The following is a 17,282-nucleotide window of genomic DNA, read 5'->3' as shown; positions in this document are numbered from 1 at the left end:
CCTGTTGCCAGACACTTCGGCTCCGCACCTGGACGCCCGACCCAGGGTGGCCGACCCGGGAGAGCCCGAGAGGATGGCCCTCTCCGATGGCTGGCACTGATGCTGCCTGGGCCAGCCGGTGCCCAGAGGGAGGCTGCGGGCTGGGCTCCCGCGGGGCGCTGGGATCGTCCACGGGCTGCGGGGTCTGGGCTTGCGGGTCGGGAGCCCCGCCTTGCCCTCCTGGAGCCTCCCCTAGTGGGCGGGGCGGGCCTGGAGCCCCGCCCGGATTCTCAGCCCCGAAACCCAGTCGCGGACAAGCCTCAGTCCCAGAAGGTTGCCGCTGACTGAGGAGGAAACTGCATCTTCAGTCTCCTGCCCAACCGCGAGAGGACCTGGGGTTTCGCTGGGCGCCCAACAGACCTCCCTCAGGGACCCGTCTGTCCCACACCGCCTCGCCCTGCCGGCCACTCCCCATCAGGTGCCGCAGGGCAGCCTTACCTGCGGGCTCCTGACTCCCAGGGCTTTCAGAGGATGCTCGGGCCCCCGGCGGGGGCCTTGGGGAAGCAGTGAGTGCCCCCACTGGGCTCTTATCCTCTTGTGCCAGGGGCTACCCAGGGGACGAGCATGGTGGTTTTATTTCGGAGCCCCCTGACCTGGGACGTCTGAGAAGATGCCTGCCATGAGGCTGTTCACCTGCTTCCTGCAGCTTCTGGCTGGGCTGGCGCTGCCCGCCGTGCCCCCTCAGGTAAGAACACCCCACCCCAAGTCTGGCTGCCCTGAGCTGCCCACACCCAGCAAGCACTCTAAGCAGGGGCTCTTGCAATGACAGACCCCCTAGGGAGCAGCACCACCAAGGATGTTCCCAGCTCTTCCCAGGAACCAGGTTGGACCTGCATCCCCTGGGAGGACATCTCAGGCTAGGCAGCCCCTCGCTCCAGCCCCTGGAGGCTGTCTTGGCAGGGATGGGGAAGCTACAGAGAAGGGAGAGAGGTTTCCTGTTTGTCCCCTGAGGCCCTGGTGTCTTTGCTAAAAGCATCTCTCCACTAATCCCAGGTGGGTCCCTGGCCTTGTGATCAGGGTCGAGGCCTTGTGACCAGGCAGGCGCCCCCAGGACCTCTGACCTGGCCTGGTTGGGGGGAAGCCGGCTGAAGATACCGGCAGTAGGGAAGCTGGGCCCTGCCCCCATCAGGGTATAGGGCTGAGCTGGGGGCTCCCGGGTGGGCTGGAGACAAGACAAGGGGTCTTAGTGTGTCCTCTCTCCTGGGTGGGTGGCTGGAGGTCCTGAGTGTGGGGCCTGGGAAGTGAGCAGGGCCCTTTTCCCAGGAACTGGGTGAGTCTGGCCGCGAGCCAGCTTGGGCAGTGAAATCCTGACAAAGCCAATGAGCTTCCTTCCCACTGCACTGTTCCGCTGCCCCGGGAGTCCCCAGCCCCGGCCCCTGAGTGGGGTGGGCTGGGCAGCCCCCCAGAGGCTGGGGAGCCCCGCCACCGCCTGCTGGGTGCAGGGCTGGCCAGAGGTGTAACGTTACCAGCTGCACCAGCCCGAGGCGCCACCGCTCCAGCCCCTCGGCTCCCACCAGCTGATCATTTCCCCCTGGGCTCTGGCACCAGGCCAAGGCAGGCTGTACAGGACCCAGCAGAGACTGGACCGAAGGGAGACCCCCGCAGGATTGCAAAATCTCTGGGCTACAGCAGGCAAAAGCCTCCTGCCCTTTTCCAAATGAGGAAACTGAGGCCACAGATGGGCAGGACTCACCAAGGGTCCAGTGGGTTTTTAGTTGCACCTGGAAAGAGGCAGACCCAAGACAGGGCACAGAAAATGTGTGGAGCCAGTGGGAAAGGGGCTCAGAGGGGCCATGGCTTGCAGAGCCCCAAGGTAGCCCCTCTTCATCCCTGCACCTTTCTGTTCACAGCAGTGGGCCTTGTCTGCTGGGAACAGCTCGTCAGAGGTGGAAGGTAAGCTGGCTGGGCTGGGAGCACACCTACTCACCGAGCCCCTCTCCTCTTTCGAGCCCCTCTCCTCTTTCCTCCCAAGCCAAGGCTGAGGATGGGCAGGGACTGGCATGAAGGGTGGGCACAGGCTCATAATAAGTTGAGGAGAGTCTACCAGCTAGACATCCTGGTTGACGAAGTTGGAAGGACCCGAGAGACCACCTTACTGTGACCCAGAGGGCTAGAGTAGGTCTATTTCAGGCCAGGGCTGGGGTTGGACTGCCTGGCTCATAGCCGCTTCCCCAGCATGATGTGAGGAGGCAGAGAGGGTCCCAAAGAGTTGGTCAGGGGCGAGACTGGGGGTCTGGGAGCTGGACTCAGTGGGCAAGCAGTCAAGAGGGTCCGGGAAGGATGAGGGGACCTTTCCAGAAGCCCAGCCCTGACAGAGCTCTGCAGGCATCTGACCAGGCTTTCATTGATTACAAACAGAACATGAGTGAGTCTCGCCCTCCCTGGCCCTTCCACTCCCTGCTCAGGGTTGCATCAAGAGGGAATCTTCAAAGGGCAGCAACGAGATGTTTGCCAAAGAGATATACGTGCAGAAGGCAGGAGGCCTGTACCAGACCCCCAGCCTCACTCCACCCTCCCTAACTCCCTGAGACGTGCAGAGTAGCCACACACCACTGCCGAGGCTTCCCATGGCGCTGTGGGAGAGGGGGCGTGTAGGGACGTGCACACGCACACGCGTGATAGCTGTCTAGGAGCTGGGAACACCCTCTGCAGGCCTGTCAGCCCGCCCACCTGCTCAACAGCCTGCCTCGCAGCCAGCATTTCCTGGGCCTGCCCGTTCTCCTTCAGCCCCTTGGCCCCCTGAGGAGAAGGGGAGGCAGCTGCCGTTAACTTCACTGACCCACCTCCACCCTGGTATGCCTGTTGTGACTGGCACAACATTATGCTCTCAGGAATTTGGAGAGGGACCCACCCCCACCTCCACCCCATGCCCCTTTTGATGCTTTCAGTATAGTTCAGGCAATAGTTAACAGAGAAGTCTAAGCCTCAGTTTCCTCATCTGTAAAATGGGAGCATTAGAGTCCATGATACCTAAGATTCCTTCTTTTCCTAAGATTATAGGATTTGGTGACTCCTTGGAGGACTCCAGGGATTGGAGTGAGGAAGCATGGAAATGTAGATTTGTTAGGTTAGGTCACCTCACCTGTCATCCTGCTCAACCAGAGAGCCTGTATTGTGGCCAAGAGAAGTACAATGAGCTTCCTCCCCTTACCCCCCACCCCCGTTATCAAAATCTGAAAATGCCACCCCCTCCTGCTAACAGCGCAGGGTCCGTATCGAGGGGGAAGGCTTTCCAGCCACAGGCAGTGATTTTTATTATTTTTTAATTCTGTTCTGACCACAAGTCTGTGAAGTAGGAAGGCATTGGCATCTATCTCCACATTTCATTTTATAGATGAAGAACCTGAGACTCAGAGAGGCCTGAAGTCTCCGACACTTCCCCCTCCTTGTGTCTGTGGCAGAGCCCAGTGCGCATCACCAGGCTCCTGATGGTTCAGGGTGTCCCTCGTGGCAGGCTGGCTGTGTGCCCCGCTACCAGTGACTGTGGGGAGGACACCTGCCAGGCTCGGGCCAGTGGCCAGCAGCTCTGTCCAGCCCTGTGGCCTCTCCCTATTGGCTTCCTCAGGAACTTGCTCTCAGGATTAAACTTCTTGGGCTTCTCTCTCCCGGGTGGTAGACAGCTGGGGCCAGATGGGAGGCTCAACCACAGGGCTGGTGAGAGAGCTGAGAGCCCACTTGTGGCCCCAGAGGTGGCAAGGCTCCTGACTGGGCCACAGCCTCCCACTCCCCTCGCCCCACCCCTGTCTCTGGAGCAGGTCTGGGGCCAGAGGAAGTACTCTCAGGAGCAGCTGAGCAGAGTCTTCCTGCGGGGCTCAGCCCACATCTGGAGCGGTCACCGGCTAGCTCCCTCAGCCGGCCCCTCGCCCAGCCCCCTCTCTTTCTCCCACATACCCAACAGGGCCTCAGGGGTTAGATTGCCCTCTTTCCTGGTGGCTGCCAGGTAAACCAGCCCCAGCCCACCTCCCTCTCGGCCGTCCCCAACACAGGCTGCCCGGGAAGTGCTGGGTCTCAGGACTTCAGGGCCCTGGAGCCTGGGTCCTGCTGACAGTCTGCATGGCCGGGGGTGGGTGTGAGAAAAGAAAATTCCTTCTTCTGTTGCCAAGGCTGAGCCGGCTCTGCATAACCTGGCTGTGGCCCCGGCAGCCCAGCTGGGTGGGCGTCTGTTTATGTGATGATAGGGGCTGGGGTGCCCCTTCTTTGCCGCTGTCCCCCTCCCTGAAGGCTGGTCCCAGGGCAGGGACCCGGCCTTCTGTGGCTCTTTGGCGGCTGGCTATTCCTCCGCTGTTATTTATGTTTTCCAAGAAGGAGATTAAACGCCCAGAGTCTCATCAGTGCTCATGAAGATTTTAGACTAAACACATAGCTTGTGGAGTTGACTATAGGAGGGTGCCGTATTGCAAAAGCAGGCTTCCCCTGGCTTCAGGGCTGCCTTTGGAGAGAGAGGCCTTGTTTCCCACTTGGGTGCAGGGGCGGTGTCCCAGGGACCTGGAGAGGTGGAGTCAGGGGAGGCCTCTGGGGCCCCTTCCCAGCCCCAGCCCAGCCCTAGTGTCCCCTAAGCAGAGCAAGGCAGAATGGAGCAGCAGACACCCAGATAAGCACGGTTTATTGCCTCTAGCTGCCTTGGCCAGCTCCATGTGGACGTACTGCCTCCTGGGTATTTTCCACCGGCTTGCAGCCTTTCCCAAGGGCCTCTGCTAGAGCTGAGGCTTATTTTTCCTCTGAGATTAGCCTGGGTCTCACATCCTCATAGGCTCAGTAGAATGGACTTTGGCCCTTTCTGCTTCCTAGGAAGGGCCATGCAGAAGTGAGGGGCTGCTAGGAGAGGCCATTACTCTATGGCAGAGATTGCAGGGTCTCTAGGTGACCTGGTTCCCCTGTCCTTACCCAACAGCTGGGGATGACCGTCAGGTGTGGGCAGGATGACCCAGGGCAGGACAGGTTTCTCTACCCATGATCTCAAGGCTGGGCTGAGTTGCAGTCTGCCTGCCATAGCTGGAGAGATCTTAGCAACCATCTGTTCCCAAGCTTCTTCTCTTTCTCCAGGCGAGGAAACGGATATGCCCAGAAAGGTTTAGTGACCTCCCCAAGGTCACACAGCCAGTGTAGGGCCTGGGCTAGAAGCCAGGTCTCCTGGCTCTGGCCACTCACTTCCTTTGTGCCTGTTTGGGACCTGGCCCCAGGCCTTCCCCTGAAGGAGCAGGGGCTTTTGAAAGATTCCAGATCAGCCCACAAAAGATCCCGTTCACAACCACCAGGGCATTGTGGGGGCTGGGGGTGTTCCTGCTAATTCTCAGTGAACTCTCCTCTGATCAGTCAGTAATTACTTAGCCTGTGTTTACTGGACGCCTCTGTCCCTGTCCACACAGAGGCTCGATTTGGTTGTAAAGGAGATAAGAGCTACCAATGACTGAGATAAGGCAAGCTCTTGGGACCATGTTACGTTCAAGGGAGGAACATCTGTTCATGCCAGAATGTTGGAGAAGCCTTCACAAAGGAGGTGGGAGATGGGCCTGGAGAAACAAGGGGTAGAATTTGGATAGAAATGGACCACGAAGAGCACGAGCCCAAAGGTGGGAATTCCAGTGGTACTGCCCCAGCTCAGCGTGAGGGCTGGTTGGATGAAAATGGGGAGTCAGAGTGGGGCACACTGCTTGAATGAGGTTGTGTTGCCAGGCAGAGGACTTGGCATTTAGTAGAGCAGAAAATAGGGGAGCCAGAGAAGGTTTTTGAGAAGACGACTAAGGGGAAGGCCAGTCCTCCTTGGGGAACCCAGAACTGACTGGTTTCTGCAAGTTCCCTAAGACGGAGGAGGCACCAGGTCAGGCCTGAGAAAGATCCAGAAGGGCTTGGGAGCTGCCAGGGGCACACTCCTTGGAGCCCCAGGAGCATTGAGGCAGGCTGTGGTACCTGAGATGAGACTAGAGCAGAGAGCTTGGTACACTAAGTCATTCCGTTCTACTGGGATTTCCATCCAGCACATGAGCTAAGGGCCCAACCGTCATCCTCAGAGGGGTCACATCATGACCTCAGAGCAGGGGAAGCTCAGAGGGCTGGCTGGAAGCTTCCTGGGGGAGGGGGACTTGGAGCCAAGTCTGTGGCTTGGGGACAGGGTCTACCCTGGCCTGATCCAGCCTTCTGTGCCTCTGTGCAGTGGTGCCCTTCCAGGAGGTGTGGGGCCGCAGCTACTGCAGGGCCCTGGAGAAGCTGGTGGACATCGTGTCTGAGTACCCCAGCGAGGTGGAGCACATGTTCAGCCCATCCTGTGTCTCCCTGCTGCGCTGCACCGGCTGCTGTGGTGACGAGAACCTGCACTGTGTGCCCGTGGAGACGGTCAACGTCACCATGCAGGTACGGAGGGGCTGCACACGCCTCCCCGCGCCCCGTCGCCCACACCCTGCTCAGAGGGCCACAGAGCCCGGCCCCTCCAGGGGACCCAGAGGGAAGAGGCCAGACCCAGGTCGCAGGACTGGAACCTGCCTCCCAGGCCAGTGTTCTCACCAACCCTGCACCGTGCCCTCCTCCTGAGCCCTGTCCCGGCTCTAAGCCACTCGCCAACACCCTGGTGAGTCCTGTTCAAGTTTAGCCTATCCCAAGGCCCAGCAGGTTTAAAAATGCTCAAGTGGAAGCTGAAAAAGAAATCTGCTCATATTAAAGAAGGCCTTGTTTATACCGAATAGTCCCTGGGTGGTGCAAATAGTTAAGCATTAGGCTGCTAACCAAAAGGTTGGTGGTTCGAATCCACCCAGAGCTGTCTCAGAAGAAAGCCCCAGTGATCTGCTTCCAAACAGCCAGCCACTCAAAACCTGTGGAATGTAGTTCCCCTCCGAGAAACATGGGGTCGTCGTGAGTCAGAACCGAATCCATGGCGACTGGCTTGGTTTTTTCCTTCCTGGTTTATACTGGGAGGTCCTGGAACCTTTTCAAGCAAGCTCATTTCTGGAGCTTTACACACACACACAGGTTTGTTATTCATCTTTTGAGAGCTGCCCAGCACTGTGCCCTGCACTTTATGAAAGTTGCCTCACTCAGTCCTTTGAGGCAGGTGCTATCCTCATTTTACAGTCGAGGATGTTGAGGCTTAGAGATGTTGTTTCACTTGCTTGGAACCATCCAGCAGGAGAGAGGGGGAGAGTGGGCTGCTGGAAGCCCACGGGCCACCCCCAAATCCAGGCATCCATTTTCTCTCCCCGCAGCTCCTAAAGATCCGCTCTGGGGACCCGCCCTCCTATGTGGAGCTAACGTTCTCTCAGCACGTGCGCTGCGAGTGCAGGTAGGTCCTAGCCGTTGGGAGCAGGGGCAGGCCCCCACACACCTGGAAGCCTCAAGGAAGGTGGGCAGACGCCTGGCTGCCCATCCCTGCGGTAGGCCGTACTTCCTTCCTGGCTGAGGGAAATCAGGCACCCACTCCGAGGCATTCGGTGGTAGCTGCCTTTCATTTCATCCTTGACCCCAGCCGGTTTTGCCTGGGGAGGTGCTCCCACTGGAATACAGCTGCTGAGACACCACAGGGGAAGAAGGGTCTGGGGGCACGTCCTTCCTCCCCCACCTGAGATGGAAGGCAGTTGCCATAGGCTGCTGAAAGAGGCACCAGGAGGCAAAGACATTGCAAGTCCGGACTTCCTTCTGGACCAGGCTGTGTGCCTGCGGGAGTAGTGAGACTGGGCTGAGGAGCAGAAAGAAGGACTAGGCCTGGTGGGAGGAAAGGGGTGGAAGAAAGGAGGCATTGTGGTTTCTTTGAAGTCGGGGACCCTACCCCACAGAAACTCTGACCAGCACCAGCCTTGCTACCTGTGCCCAGGGGCACTTTGAACCTTAGCTACCAGGAACAGCAGACCTGGCACTGCCAACCAGGTTCAGGGAAGAGAGAAATGAGCTGAGACGCTGCTCCTGGTGCCACTGGGCTGTTAACAGAGGCACCAGACTGGAGAGCCCTAGCCTTATCTTGGCCAGGAAGAGGGGGAACTAACATTTGTGCCTAGCCCCACCACTTTAATGTGCCTTCTCATTTATTCACCAAATGTTTATTGAGCACCTGCTGTACGCCAGACACTTGGGATACAGCGGTGAGCAAGATAGACAAGGTCCCTGCTCTCGTAACAATCTTAGGAGGTAGGTACTATCGTCCTCCCAGTTTTATAAGTGAGGAAAGCGAGGCTTGGTAGAGTTATATGATTTTCCACAGCTACTAAGTGTGACAGGAGGGTTCGAACCCCGGCCCATCTGACCCCTAAGCCTGCCCTTTTTCACACTACTTCTCATGGCCACTACCACATTCTCCAAGAGCCCCAGGACTGTCTTGGGCTTGGCCCTGCCTAATGTTCAGGACTCTGGCAGCCCCTTTTGGCCCTCAGCCAGCTGCAGGCCCTCTTCACTGTGCCACTGTTAGGAACTCTGCCTCAATTCCTTTCCTCCTGCCCCTTCCAGTCAGGGCTTAGCCATGTAACAGTAGTTCAGTAATGAACCCTCCCAACCAATGCTGGATGGTAATTTTTAACCTTCTACATCACCTTTGCCCTCGTAGCCACTCTGTTGGGGCAGGCAGAGAAAGAGACTGAGGCTCCGAGAGTGCCCTGACTTGCCCAGGATGGCAGAGACACAACCAGGACAGCCCCAAGGGGCCCTGGTACTCTGCTCTGGCTCCCCAGAGAGACAGCCAGCCTGGCACAGTGTTCACCGTCTCTGAAACCAACTCATACCATGCTGCCCTGTGTCTCCATCCACTATTCCCAGGGAAGACTGAGGCCCGTCCCCTTCCAATGGGCCAGGCAACAAGAGACATCTTTCTTCTGTCTTCTGGGCCAACAGCCATGGCTCTGGGAGGCAGATCCAGGACATGCCTGGTGACTGCGTGGCTGTGCTCACCTTCCCTCACACGCTCATGCACTCTCGGCACACGTTCCCCAGGGCGGCTGTGCACTGACAGGCAGTCTTACCTGGCAGCAAGGCAACCATCCCCTGGTTCATGGCCAGGCCTGTCATTTACCATCCTTGAGGAAACACCCAGTATGCACCTGGAAGGCAGAGCAGGAGCAAGGAAAGGAAGTGAACAGAGATGGGCCTAGTGGAACAATGGAGAACAGACTCAGATTTCATGTCAAGAAGCTGAGGAGTGTATAAGGGAGTGGAAAGAGCCCCAGGAAACTAGAGTGGGGTCCCCAGAAACTAGAGAGGGAGCCAAAACCTAGAGGCCCTTGGCCTCGCTTCCCTCTCTAGCTCCATGCCACCCCCTAGTGGCCCCAGTGCTAACTTTAGAGCCAGGACACAGGATGTCTATGGGGAGGTGCAGGGGCAACAGGGAGCCCCACTTACTGCTTTTCTGCTTCTCCTCTGCCCCTCTCTGTTTTCCCAGGCCCCTGCGGGAGAAGATGAAGCCAGAAAGGTAAGTGGTCTGGCAGGGGCTGGGGCTATTCCTGCCAGCCCCTGTCCTAGCATGGGGGCCCCCAGCCACCTTGTCCTGACGCTTTTGGCTTATTGCAGGAGGAGACCCAAGGGCAGGGGGAAGAGGAAGAGAGAGAAGCAGAGACCCACAGACTGCCACCTGTGAGTGTGCGGGGAGCCCAGGGATGGCAAGGAGGCTGGGCCATAGGGGAGCCCCCGCCCTGCTGGCAGGGGTCAGTCACCTGGGAGGGGAAAGGCAAGGCTCAGGGCAGTCTTGGGGCCAGAACACGGAGCTGCACCTCCTAGAGATTTTAGGGCCCAGGAAGCATCAGGGACCTTGGCTCTTGTCCTGCTTCTCCTTGCACGTGGCCTTGAGCAAATCTTTTCACTTTTCTGAGCTCAGTTTTTTCTCCCTGTGTAGAATGAGGGGCGGGAGCCTGCCAAATGTTCACTAGGTGCCAGGTACTTCAGTGAACGACACAAATAAGATTTCTGCCCTTACAGTGCTTATATTCATTCTATTGAGAAAATTCTAGCAACTGAAAACTTATCTGAGGTTACTTCTAAGCAGCCCCGGGGGAAGGTGCAATTCCCCCACTGGGTCCCAGGGGGTTCTTAGGATCCCCTTGCTGCTTCCTCTTCCCCTCCCCATATTACCTGCCCATCTTGGCTTTTCACCTGGGGACAGCAGGCTGGCGTCGCAGGCCTGAGTGTGGCTGGGAGAGAAGGATTAGAGAAGGAAAACCCCAATCCAAATCTGTAAGGGTAAAGAGTAAAAACAGAGGAAGAGATATTTCACTTGTACCGTAAGCCCATCACACTACAAGTTCACCTTCAGGGGCAAAGGTCTCTCCCAGTTCTAAGACTCCAGGAAGTCATTTCATACTGTGGGAGTGGAGCTACCCAAGTCCTGCCCCTGCCTCTGCACAGACTGAGACACACCACCACACATACGTCTGTGAAGGTGGGGACTCTCTCCCCTGGGCCCAAGTGGTGATTCGAGGAAGGTGCTGGCACTGAAGTCAGCGCAGGCCCACCCTGGGCTGGGCAGCCTCGATGCAATTTGTCCCATGGCCCTATTTCCCAGGACAGCAGTCTTCAAACATTTTATTCAGGAACCTCTTAACAGAGTTGCAAAAAACTATATGCTCTCCTGCTCATTTTAAAGTTGGCCTTAAACCTTTTCATCATAATTATAAACAATTGCAAAGGATATAATTACTGGTCTATTATGAACATTAATATTTTAATCTAAAGCTATTACATAACTCTTCAGATATGTCCTACGGCACCTATATGTGACCCTCATCTAATACTCACCATCATCCAGTTTTTAAAACGTGAGCAGCAGCAACCCCCCAAAATATATGAACACCTCTTTAATAGTTGCAATTGGGTATTCACATTGCTTCTTTTTTCCTTGAACTTGTATTTCCACTTCACTTCACCCACAGAATTTCAGCCTCATTTAATATATTTTTAATGCTAAAAATCTTTTAGTTATCGCCTTATCATATTCCTCTGCCACAAAAATGGTATATACATTGGAATTATTTTAGATTTCCTGTGAGCGTAAAGCTCTGAGTTAAAATGTCTTTGGAATGAATTGTCAGAATAATGAGTAGTAGTACCAACTGATCCAAGCAGCACACATGTTAAACAGAGAGGAGAATCTTCCTGGGAAAGCACCTCAATGAGGTGGACGTAGACGGTTCTTTTCCATTAGTTACTGTGCCCATTAGTGAGCGTGACATCCCACCAGACTGAGAGAGAATTCAGCATTAATTTTACTCCTGTTTATCATTATTTATAGATGAAAAGTTTGAGAAACCTTGTTCACATAAATAAGTACATTGAGACTGGAAGGAGTTTTGTTTTATCAACATCACTCAGTTACTTGGTTTTCTTCCAAGTTACTTGCCAAAGAACTCATAGTGATCTGCCAGTAAAAATTATTTTTAATGATTCGAACTGCCGATCATTTGGTTAGCAGCCGTAGCACTTAACCACTACGCCACCAGGGTTTCCTTTAATGATCTGTTAGCTGACAATTCGGTTACGTTGTTCTTCAGTTTTGTTGAAAGACTTGGAAACCACCCGACTTGCAAAAGTCTTAGTTACCCTGTCATTGGCCATATTTCCTTTCTCAACATCTACACCCAGCAATAGCTCAAATTGTTCCTTCGTTTTGTGTTTCTGAATATTTTTACCTTGGGGCAAAGCGCTGTAACAGGATTTGAAATGGGGAAGATGTCTTATTTTCTTTCTAAAAGGAGAAGGGCACAGGGAAGGAGATCGTGAGGAAGATGACCCCAGGCACTTTCTGATGCAGAGAGTTTTAAGACAGAGTAGGTACAGAGGCTGCAAATGGATTTCTTTAAAACTATCAGGACCCAGGTACCCACTGGACAATCTTCATGTATGTCCAGGGGCACATGTATCCCCGATTGAAGACTTCTGTCCTAGGGTAGCCAGAGGCATCATAGCACAAAGTCAGATTTGGGTTCAAATCTTCACTCTGCCACTGAGAAGCTATGTGACCTTGGGCAAGTTTCTTAACCTCTCTGAGCCTCAGCTTCCTTATCTGTGAGAGGAGGATAACAACAGTGTCTTCCTCGTGGCTGTTGTTAAAGGTAAACGAGACAGTGCTCAGTACAGGGCTAGGCACCTGGGTAAGTGCTTGGCAAAGGGTAGCTCCTACCTAGCTTCTTGTTGCCTCCATGCAAGCAGGGACCCAGGAGTGCTGCATCTTCTCCACGCTCCCTGTCCAAGCTTTCCCTGTGGGTCTGTCCCCTCTCCCATAGGAGGGGACCCCAGCCTCCACCATGTGCTGATACCCCCCGTCTGTGTTTGGTCTCTGGCAGGTGTGGCAATGCTGTCCCCCGGAGGTAACCAGCCCGTCGGAGGAGAGAGACCCCACTCCCGGCTCGTGTATTTATTACCGTCACACTCAGTTACCTACCTGCTGGCACCTGCCCCCTATTTATTAGCCAATTGTATCCCTGCTGAATGACTCGCTCCTTCCAAGACGAGGGACAGGGACGGACAGGACCCTCAGGAATTCAGTGCCTTACACAGAACGTGAGAGAAAGAAAGAAAGAAGATGGCTATGGACCTGTGGATGCTTCAGCTTGAGAAGAAGCAAGACGTGTGGTCTTGTGAGGGGCAACCAGGCTCCAGAGGCCCTGGAGATCTCCAGGGGGCCTGAGGAGGGACTCACTGCCTGTTCCTGGGCCTCGGACTCTGCATGGACAAGCAGCCCTTGCTTTGGGACCTCCTGGTCATGTGCGGGTGGAGGAGCCTGCTCTGAGGCTGCATGGCCCTGGCTGGGTGGGAAGGTGGGAAGGCTGGAGGTGGTCTGGCTGCTTCCTCCCCTTCCTGACAGCAGCTCTTCACCCTGGAGGCCAGAACATTCAGCTCTGAGAGAACAGTGGTTGCCTGGGGTCCCCTGCTGCTCCTTATCCCCTTATGGTCTCTTCTTGCATTTGTCACTGCTTGTGCTGGGACTTTGTTCTTTCTGGCCAAGGCACCACCAAGCTGCCCCTCACAGGGACACAGGCAAAGAGTGGGCCCTGGGCTGGACAAGGAGTGGCCCAGCCAATGGGGATGGGGTCACTGAGGGGAGGGCCTCATGTGTTCTAGCCCAATGGCATGTGGCAAGGGGAGCAGGTTCCCTGAGGACCCCACACAAGCTGCCCCTGCAGAGCCGTCTGACTGCCAAGCCAGGTTCTCTTGAATAAAGTATTCTAGTCTGGAAACAGCTTACCAGGGGAGTGTGTCTGCTGAGGCGGTGGGCAGTAGTGGAAAATGGAAGCAGGACAAAGACATCATGGGGAAAATGGAAAAAAAGCACGAGTTGTCTGAGCCTCAGTTTCCTCATTTGAAAAATGTGACCAGAAATAGCACCAACCTCATCAGGTTGTGAGAAAGTACATCACAGTGTATGGCAATACGTTAGTTTTCTCCTCTCTCCCTCCCTCCCTTTGACAACTGAGGAAACTGAGGCCCAGAAAGGTGAAATGGCTTTCCTGAGACCTGAGAGAGCCAAAAGAACCCTGAACTGGAAGGCAGAGGCCTGGGCTTTGTCCCTAACTCACCAAGTGACATTGGATTTCTCTCTGCCTCAATGTTTCATCTCTAACATGAGGCTTAGCTAGATACCCCTTTGATTTTGGCATGCTGAAATTCAAAAGGGGCCCAGGCTCAAGTCTCAGTGGCCCTGGAGTGGCCTCAGGGTAGCTCAGGCCTGCTCCTGTGGCATTCTGTGGTGTTTTCTTCCTAGCTGCTTTAGTCAAAACCCTGGGCTCCGCTCCTCCCCCAACAAGGAGCTCCCAAGAGGTAGTCTTGTCTCCAAAGTTGGGGAGAGGCCTGGTCCCAGTCACCTGGAACACCATCAAATTCAAGCACACAGTCCCTTTCCCCTTCCCCCAGGGCTGCCCCACACCCAGCCCAGTGCCCAGCTCTCCAGACCCAGAGCAAGTGAGGCTCCCAGGCCCTTTAGGGAGGATGTCCTGGCCTGAGCCCCAAAGGACTGAATTGCAATATCCTCAGCTTGTTCAGGTTGCTAGAGGCGTGGAGCCTCAGATGCTGCTCAGTTTGTTCTTCCCTTTTACCTTCCATCTTCCTCTCTCTTCCTCCTTAATGCCTTGGCATAGAACAGCAACAAAAAATACTCTGATTTTTTTTTGTTTTTAGTCTAAATCATTTACCATCAGACTGCCTGCAAGGTGTGTACACGTGCCTTTTTATGATGCGTGTGTCGGTGAGGAAGGGGTTCCCACCCTCTCCTCTGCCCTGCTTCCTCATTTGAGCTGCTCAGACAAACCAGCAGGCACCCAGGGGAACAGGGGTCAGCCTTGGGCTTTGGAGGGAAGACACGAATAGTCCAGTGGGGTGGGGTGGCCTTGCTGAGGCAGCTGCCCTTGGTGACCTGTTCACTGAGGCCTGGGGTCTCCTGGAGGATGCTCTGGTCAGAATGTGCTTCTGGCTGGTGATCACAGAGGGGGTGTGGTCAGCCCCGGGGGACATTCACTTCGCAGAAGAAATGCACTTTCACTCTTGCTTCTCCCCTCTTTGGCCACAGCTGTTGTGAGCTGGGAGCTGCAGCCTTTGACCAACTGAGAGCTGAGAAGAGCAACCTCATCCCTTGGCCAGGCCTCTGGCTCAGTCCCGGGGACCCCAGTCCAGCCTCTATAACATCTCCAAGACTCAGCTCCACAGGGTCAGCTAGATGGAAGTCAGCTTCCATGAGCCCCCACCCCACCCCCGAAAAGACCTCTGAAGAGGGCTAAACAGACACCAGGGGAGCACCTGAAGGCAGAAGCAAAAATCTGCACTCATGGCCAGAGGCCTCCCGGCAGGAACAAGTAGGAAAGGAACTGACAGGCTTATTTGACCATGTCTGCAGCCCATTCAGATAATTTAGGCTCCAAAGGACCCTTTTCCTTTGTTCATCATTTATTTATGGATCACCACCTATATTCTAGACACTGTTCTGGGCGCTAAGGTTCCAAGGGAGAATCAAACACACAAGGACCCTGCTCTCATAGAGCTTGCATTTGAGTGGAGGAGAAAGACCATAATCCTGTATTATTTGGTGGGTCTTTTCAGTTGTTTGAATTGGTGATTGGAGCCAGAGCTAAGGAGAAAGGGGTCCTGAGTAGCCCACATTCTTAAAAAAAACACAAAAACCAAAAACACATTTGCCTATAGGACTTATTAAGAGGTGGCTGAAGCAATTCTGCTACCCCTAAACATCACACCAGTATTGATTTCCTTATTCCCCACAAGCAGAAGAACAGGAGGGTGGGAGTGAGAGAGAAGGGAATGGGCTCACAGGAGTCTTGGGTGGTTGGCCCATTTCCTTCCCCTCCTTGGCACTGCATTTGCTGTTCAGATTAGCCCATGTGCTATCTGAGTGGGGAGCTGGGGGTGGAGAATTGGAGAGTGGCAGAAAGACAGAGAGAGGGCACATTCAGCAGGAGTTCCCCATGGGTCAAGTAGACATGACAGAAAGTGAATCACCATGAGCTGCCTTGTTCAAGCTCTACCAAGGGGACGTCCTGCAGGTAAGGAGACCTCACAGGCTATAGGCAGTAGGGTATAGGTTGGGGCAAGAGCTAAGTGGGGGGTATAGAGCTGGAGAGGACCGCCTATATCAAGGAACTGTGCTGTGGTGGCCCTGCCGCATGCTCATGGGAGAGTTGGCATGTGGGTGCCTATCATGCAAGCACATTCATCACCAGAGAAGAAATGGCCACAGCTGAGAGGGACTTTTCCCCAATCTTTCCTAAATGACCCTGTGTAAAAGAAAAGAAAGGGTTAGGGAAAGGGAAGAGAGGAGTACAAGACCATGTCCCTTTCCACTTCCTTGGCCCAAATCTAGGCCATGCCTGGAATCAAGAACGGGATTAGTCTTAAATTGGATGGACCAACCTAGATGAAATCAAAGTGATGGGAACAGTAGAAAATCTGCCCAAGATGCCATTAAGGGGCAAGGAGAATCTACATAGTTCACCTGGAAGCAGTGATGGGAGAAAAAGAATGGTTTGTTTGTACCCCACAGTTTGTTCAATAAGCAAATACATATGTAAATGCATAAATTAATAACTAAAAGTCAGGCAATGGTTTTGGCATATTATAGATGATCTTGAAATTTTTGGCATTCCTCTTGAGAGGTGAAGTCTATTTTCCCTCCGTTTGAATCTGAATTGAACTGGGCCTGCTTTAATCAATACAGTATAGAAGAAGGGACCTTATAATGGTCCAAAGCCTAAATTTCATGAGGACTAGAAGCTTCTTCTTTGGACTCTTGAAACCCTGAGCTGCCATGTAAGAAATCCAGCTACTCTGAGGCCAACATGTTGGTGGGGAAGCCCAACGTAGTCATAGAGAAATGTGAGAAGAGAAAGAGATGCTGAGTCATCCCCCCACTGCTCCAGCCTCTAGCCATTAGAGTCATCTCAGCTGAGGCCCCAGACATTATGCAGCAGGGACAAGCTGTATCCACTGTGCCCTGTTTGATTTCCTGGCCCACAGAATCTTGAGATATAACAATAAATAATTGTTTTGGAGCAGTTTGTTATGCAGCAATAGGTAACCGGAACAGAAAATAAGGGAAGATAATGAGATAGTGTTTGGGGGCAGGTACCCTAGGTCATGAAAGGCCTCTCTATGGAGGTGACATTTACGGCGAAGCCTGAAAGACAAGAAGGAGCAGGTCATGTGAAGATCAAGTGTAAGAACACTCCAAACAGAGGACACAGTTGATGCAAAGGTCCAAAAGGAATCTCTCTGTGGCTGGAGCATGTTGGGCAAGGGAGGAAGTGATGTTAGATAGGTAGGCGCCAGATCATGAAGGGTTTTTTGCAGCCAGGGATTTTGTTATAATGTGAGGGAAACCATTCGAGGTTTCAAGCTGTGGAGTGAAGTGACCTAGGGAGATTGCTCTGGCCACCATGTGGAGAATAGACTCTAGAGGGCATAAGAATGGAGGTATAAATATCACTTAGAAGACTGGTGAATCCAGGTAAGCAATTACGGTAGCTTGATCTAGGAAGTAGTACTGGGGATAGAGAGAAGTAAATAATTTAGTCTTAATTGTAGACTTCGGCTGGCTACCCTGATTACTTATTTATTCATGAGCAACTTTGGGGTCTCCCAGGACCAGGCACTTTGTAAGAGACTCATGTGTGACGGGACAAAATACGTTAGCATGTGAAAGTCTTCCCAGTTTCCCCATCTGCTGAAGAAAATTCTATTCTACAAGAAGTGGAGAGAGTAAGAAGAGCAGTGTCAGCTGGAGAGGTTAAGTTGTACTACGTAAGAAGTAAGAGAGAGAAGGCAAGCTGAGAGAGTGTCTTAGT

The 17,282-nt window shown here is 54.0% G+C and overlaps 1 protein-coding gene across 4 annotated transcripts; it reads left to right on the top strand.

Moving 5' to 3' along the window:
* The first annotated feature begins 278 nt into the window (after positions 1 to 278).
* Positions 279 to 13,267, top strand: PGF (placental growth factor). 4 transcript variants are annotated; one of them, XM_049898835.1, is made up of 7 exons: positions 279 to 724; positions 1,890 to 1,932; positions 6,191 to 6,387; positions 7,233 to 7,309; positions 8,069 to 8,148; positions 9,389 to 9,418; positions 12,282 to 13,267. In XM_049898835.1, exons 1-6 carry the CDS (start codon positions 650 to 652, stop codon positions 9,406 to 9,408), a joined length of 492 nt encoding a protein of 163 aa, XP_049754792.1. In that variant the 5' UTR covers positions 279 to 649; the 3' UTR covers positions 9,409 to 9,418; positions 12,282 to 13,267. The 4 variants fall into 4 exon arrangements, with proteins under 4 accessions (XP_049754792.1, XP_049754791.1, XP_049754793.1 ...); XM_049898834.1 differs by lacking the exon at positions 8,069 to 8,148 and adding an exon at positions 9,517 to 9,579 and having other exon boundaries at positions 12,282 to 13,264; XM_049898836.1 differs by lacking the exon at positions 12,282 to 13,267 and adding an exon at positions 9,517 to 9,582.
* The last annotated feature ends 4,015 nt before the right edge of the window (positions 13,268 to 17,282 follow it).

Source organism: Elephas maximus, chromosome 10 (assembly GCF_024166365.1).
Source record: "Elephas maximus indicus isolate mEleMax1 chromosome 10, mEleMax1 primary haplotype, whole genome shotgun sequence".
NCBI classification, from domain to species: domain Eukaryota; kingdom Metazoa; phylum Chordata; class Mammalia; order Proboscidea; family Elephantidae; genus Elephas; species Elephas maximus.
Note: the sequence above shows the minus strand (reverse complement) of the source record. Positions and strands in the feature narration are given on the sequence as shown.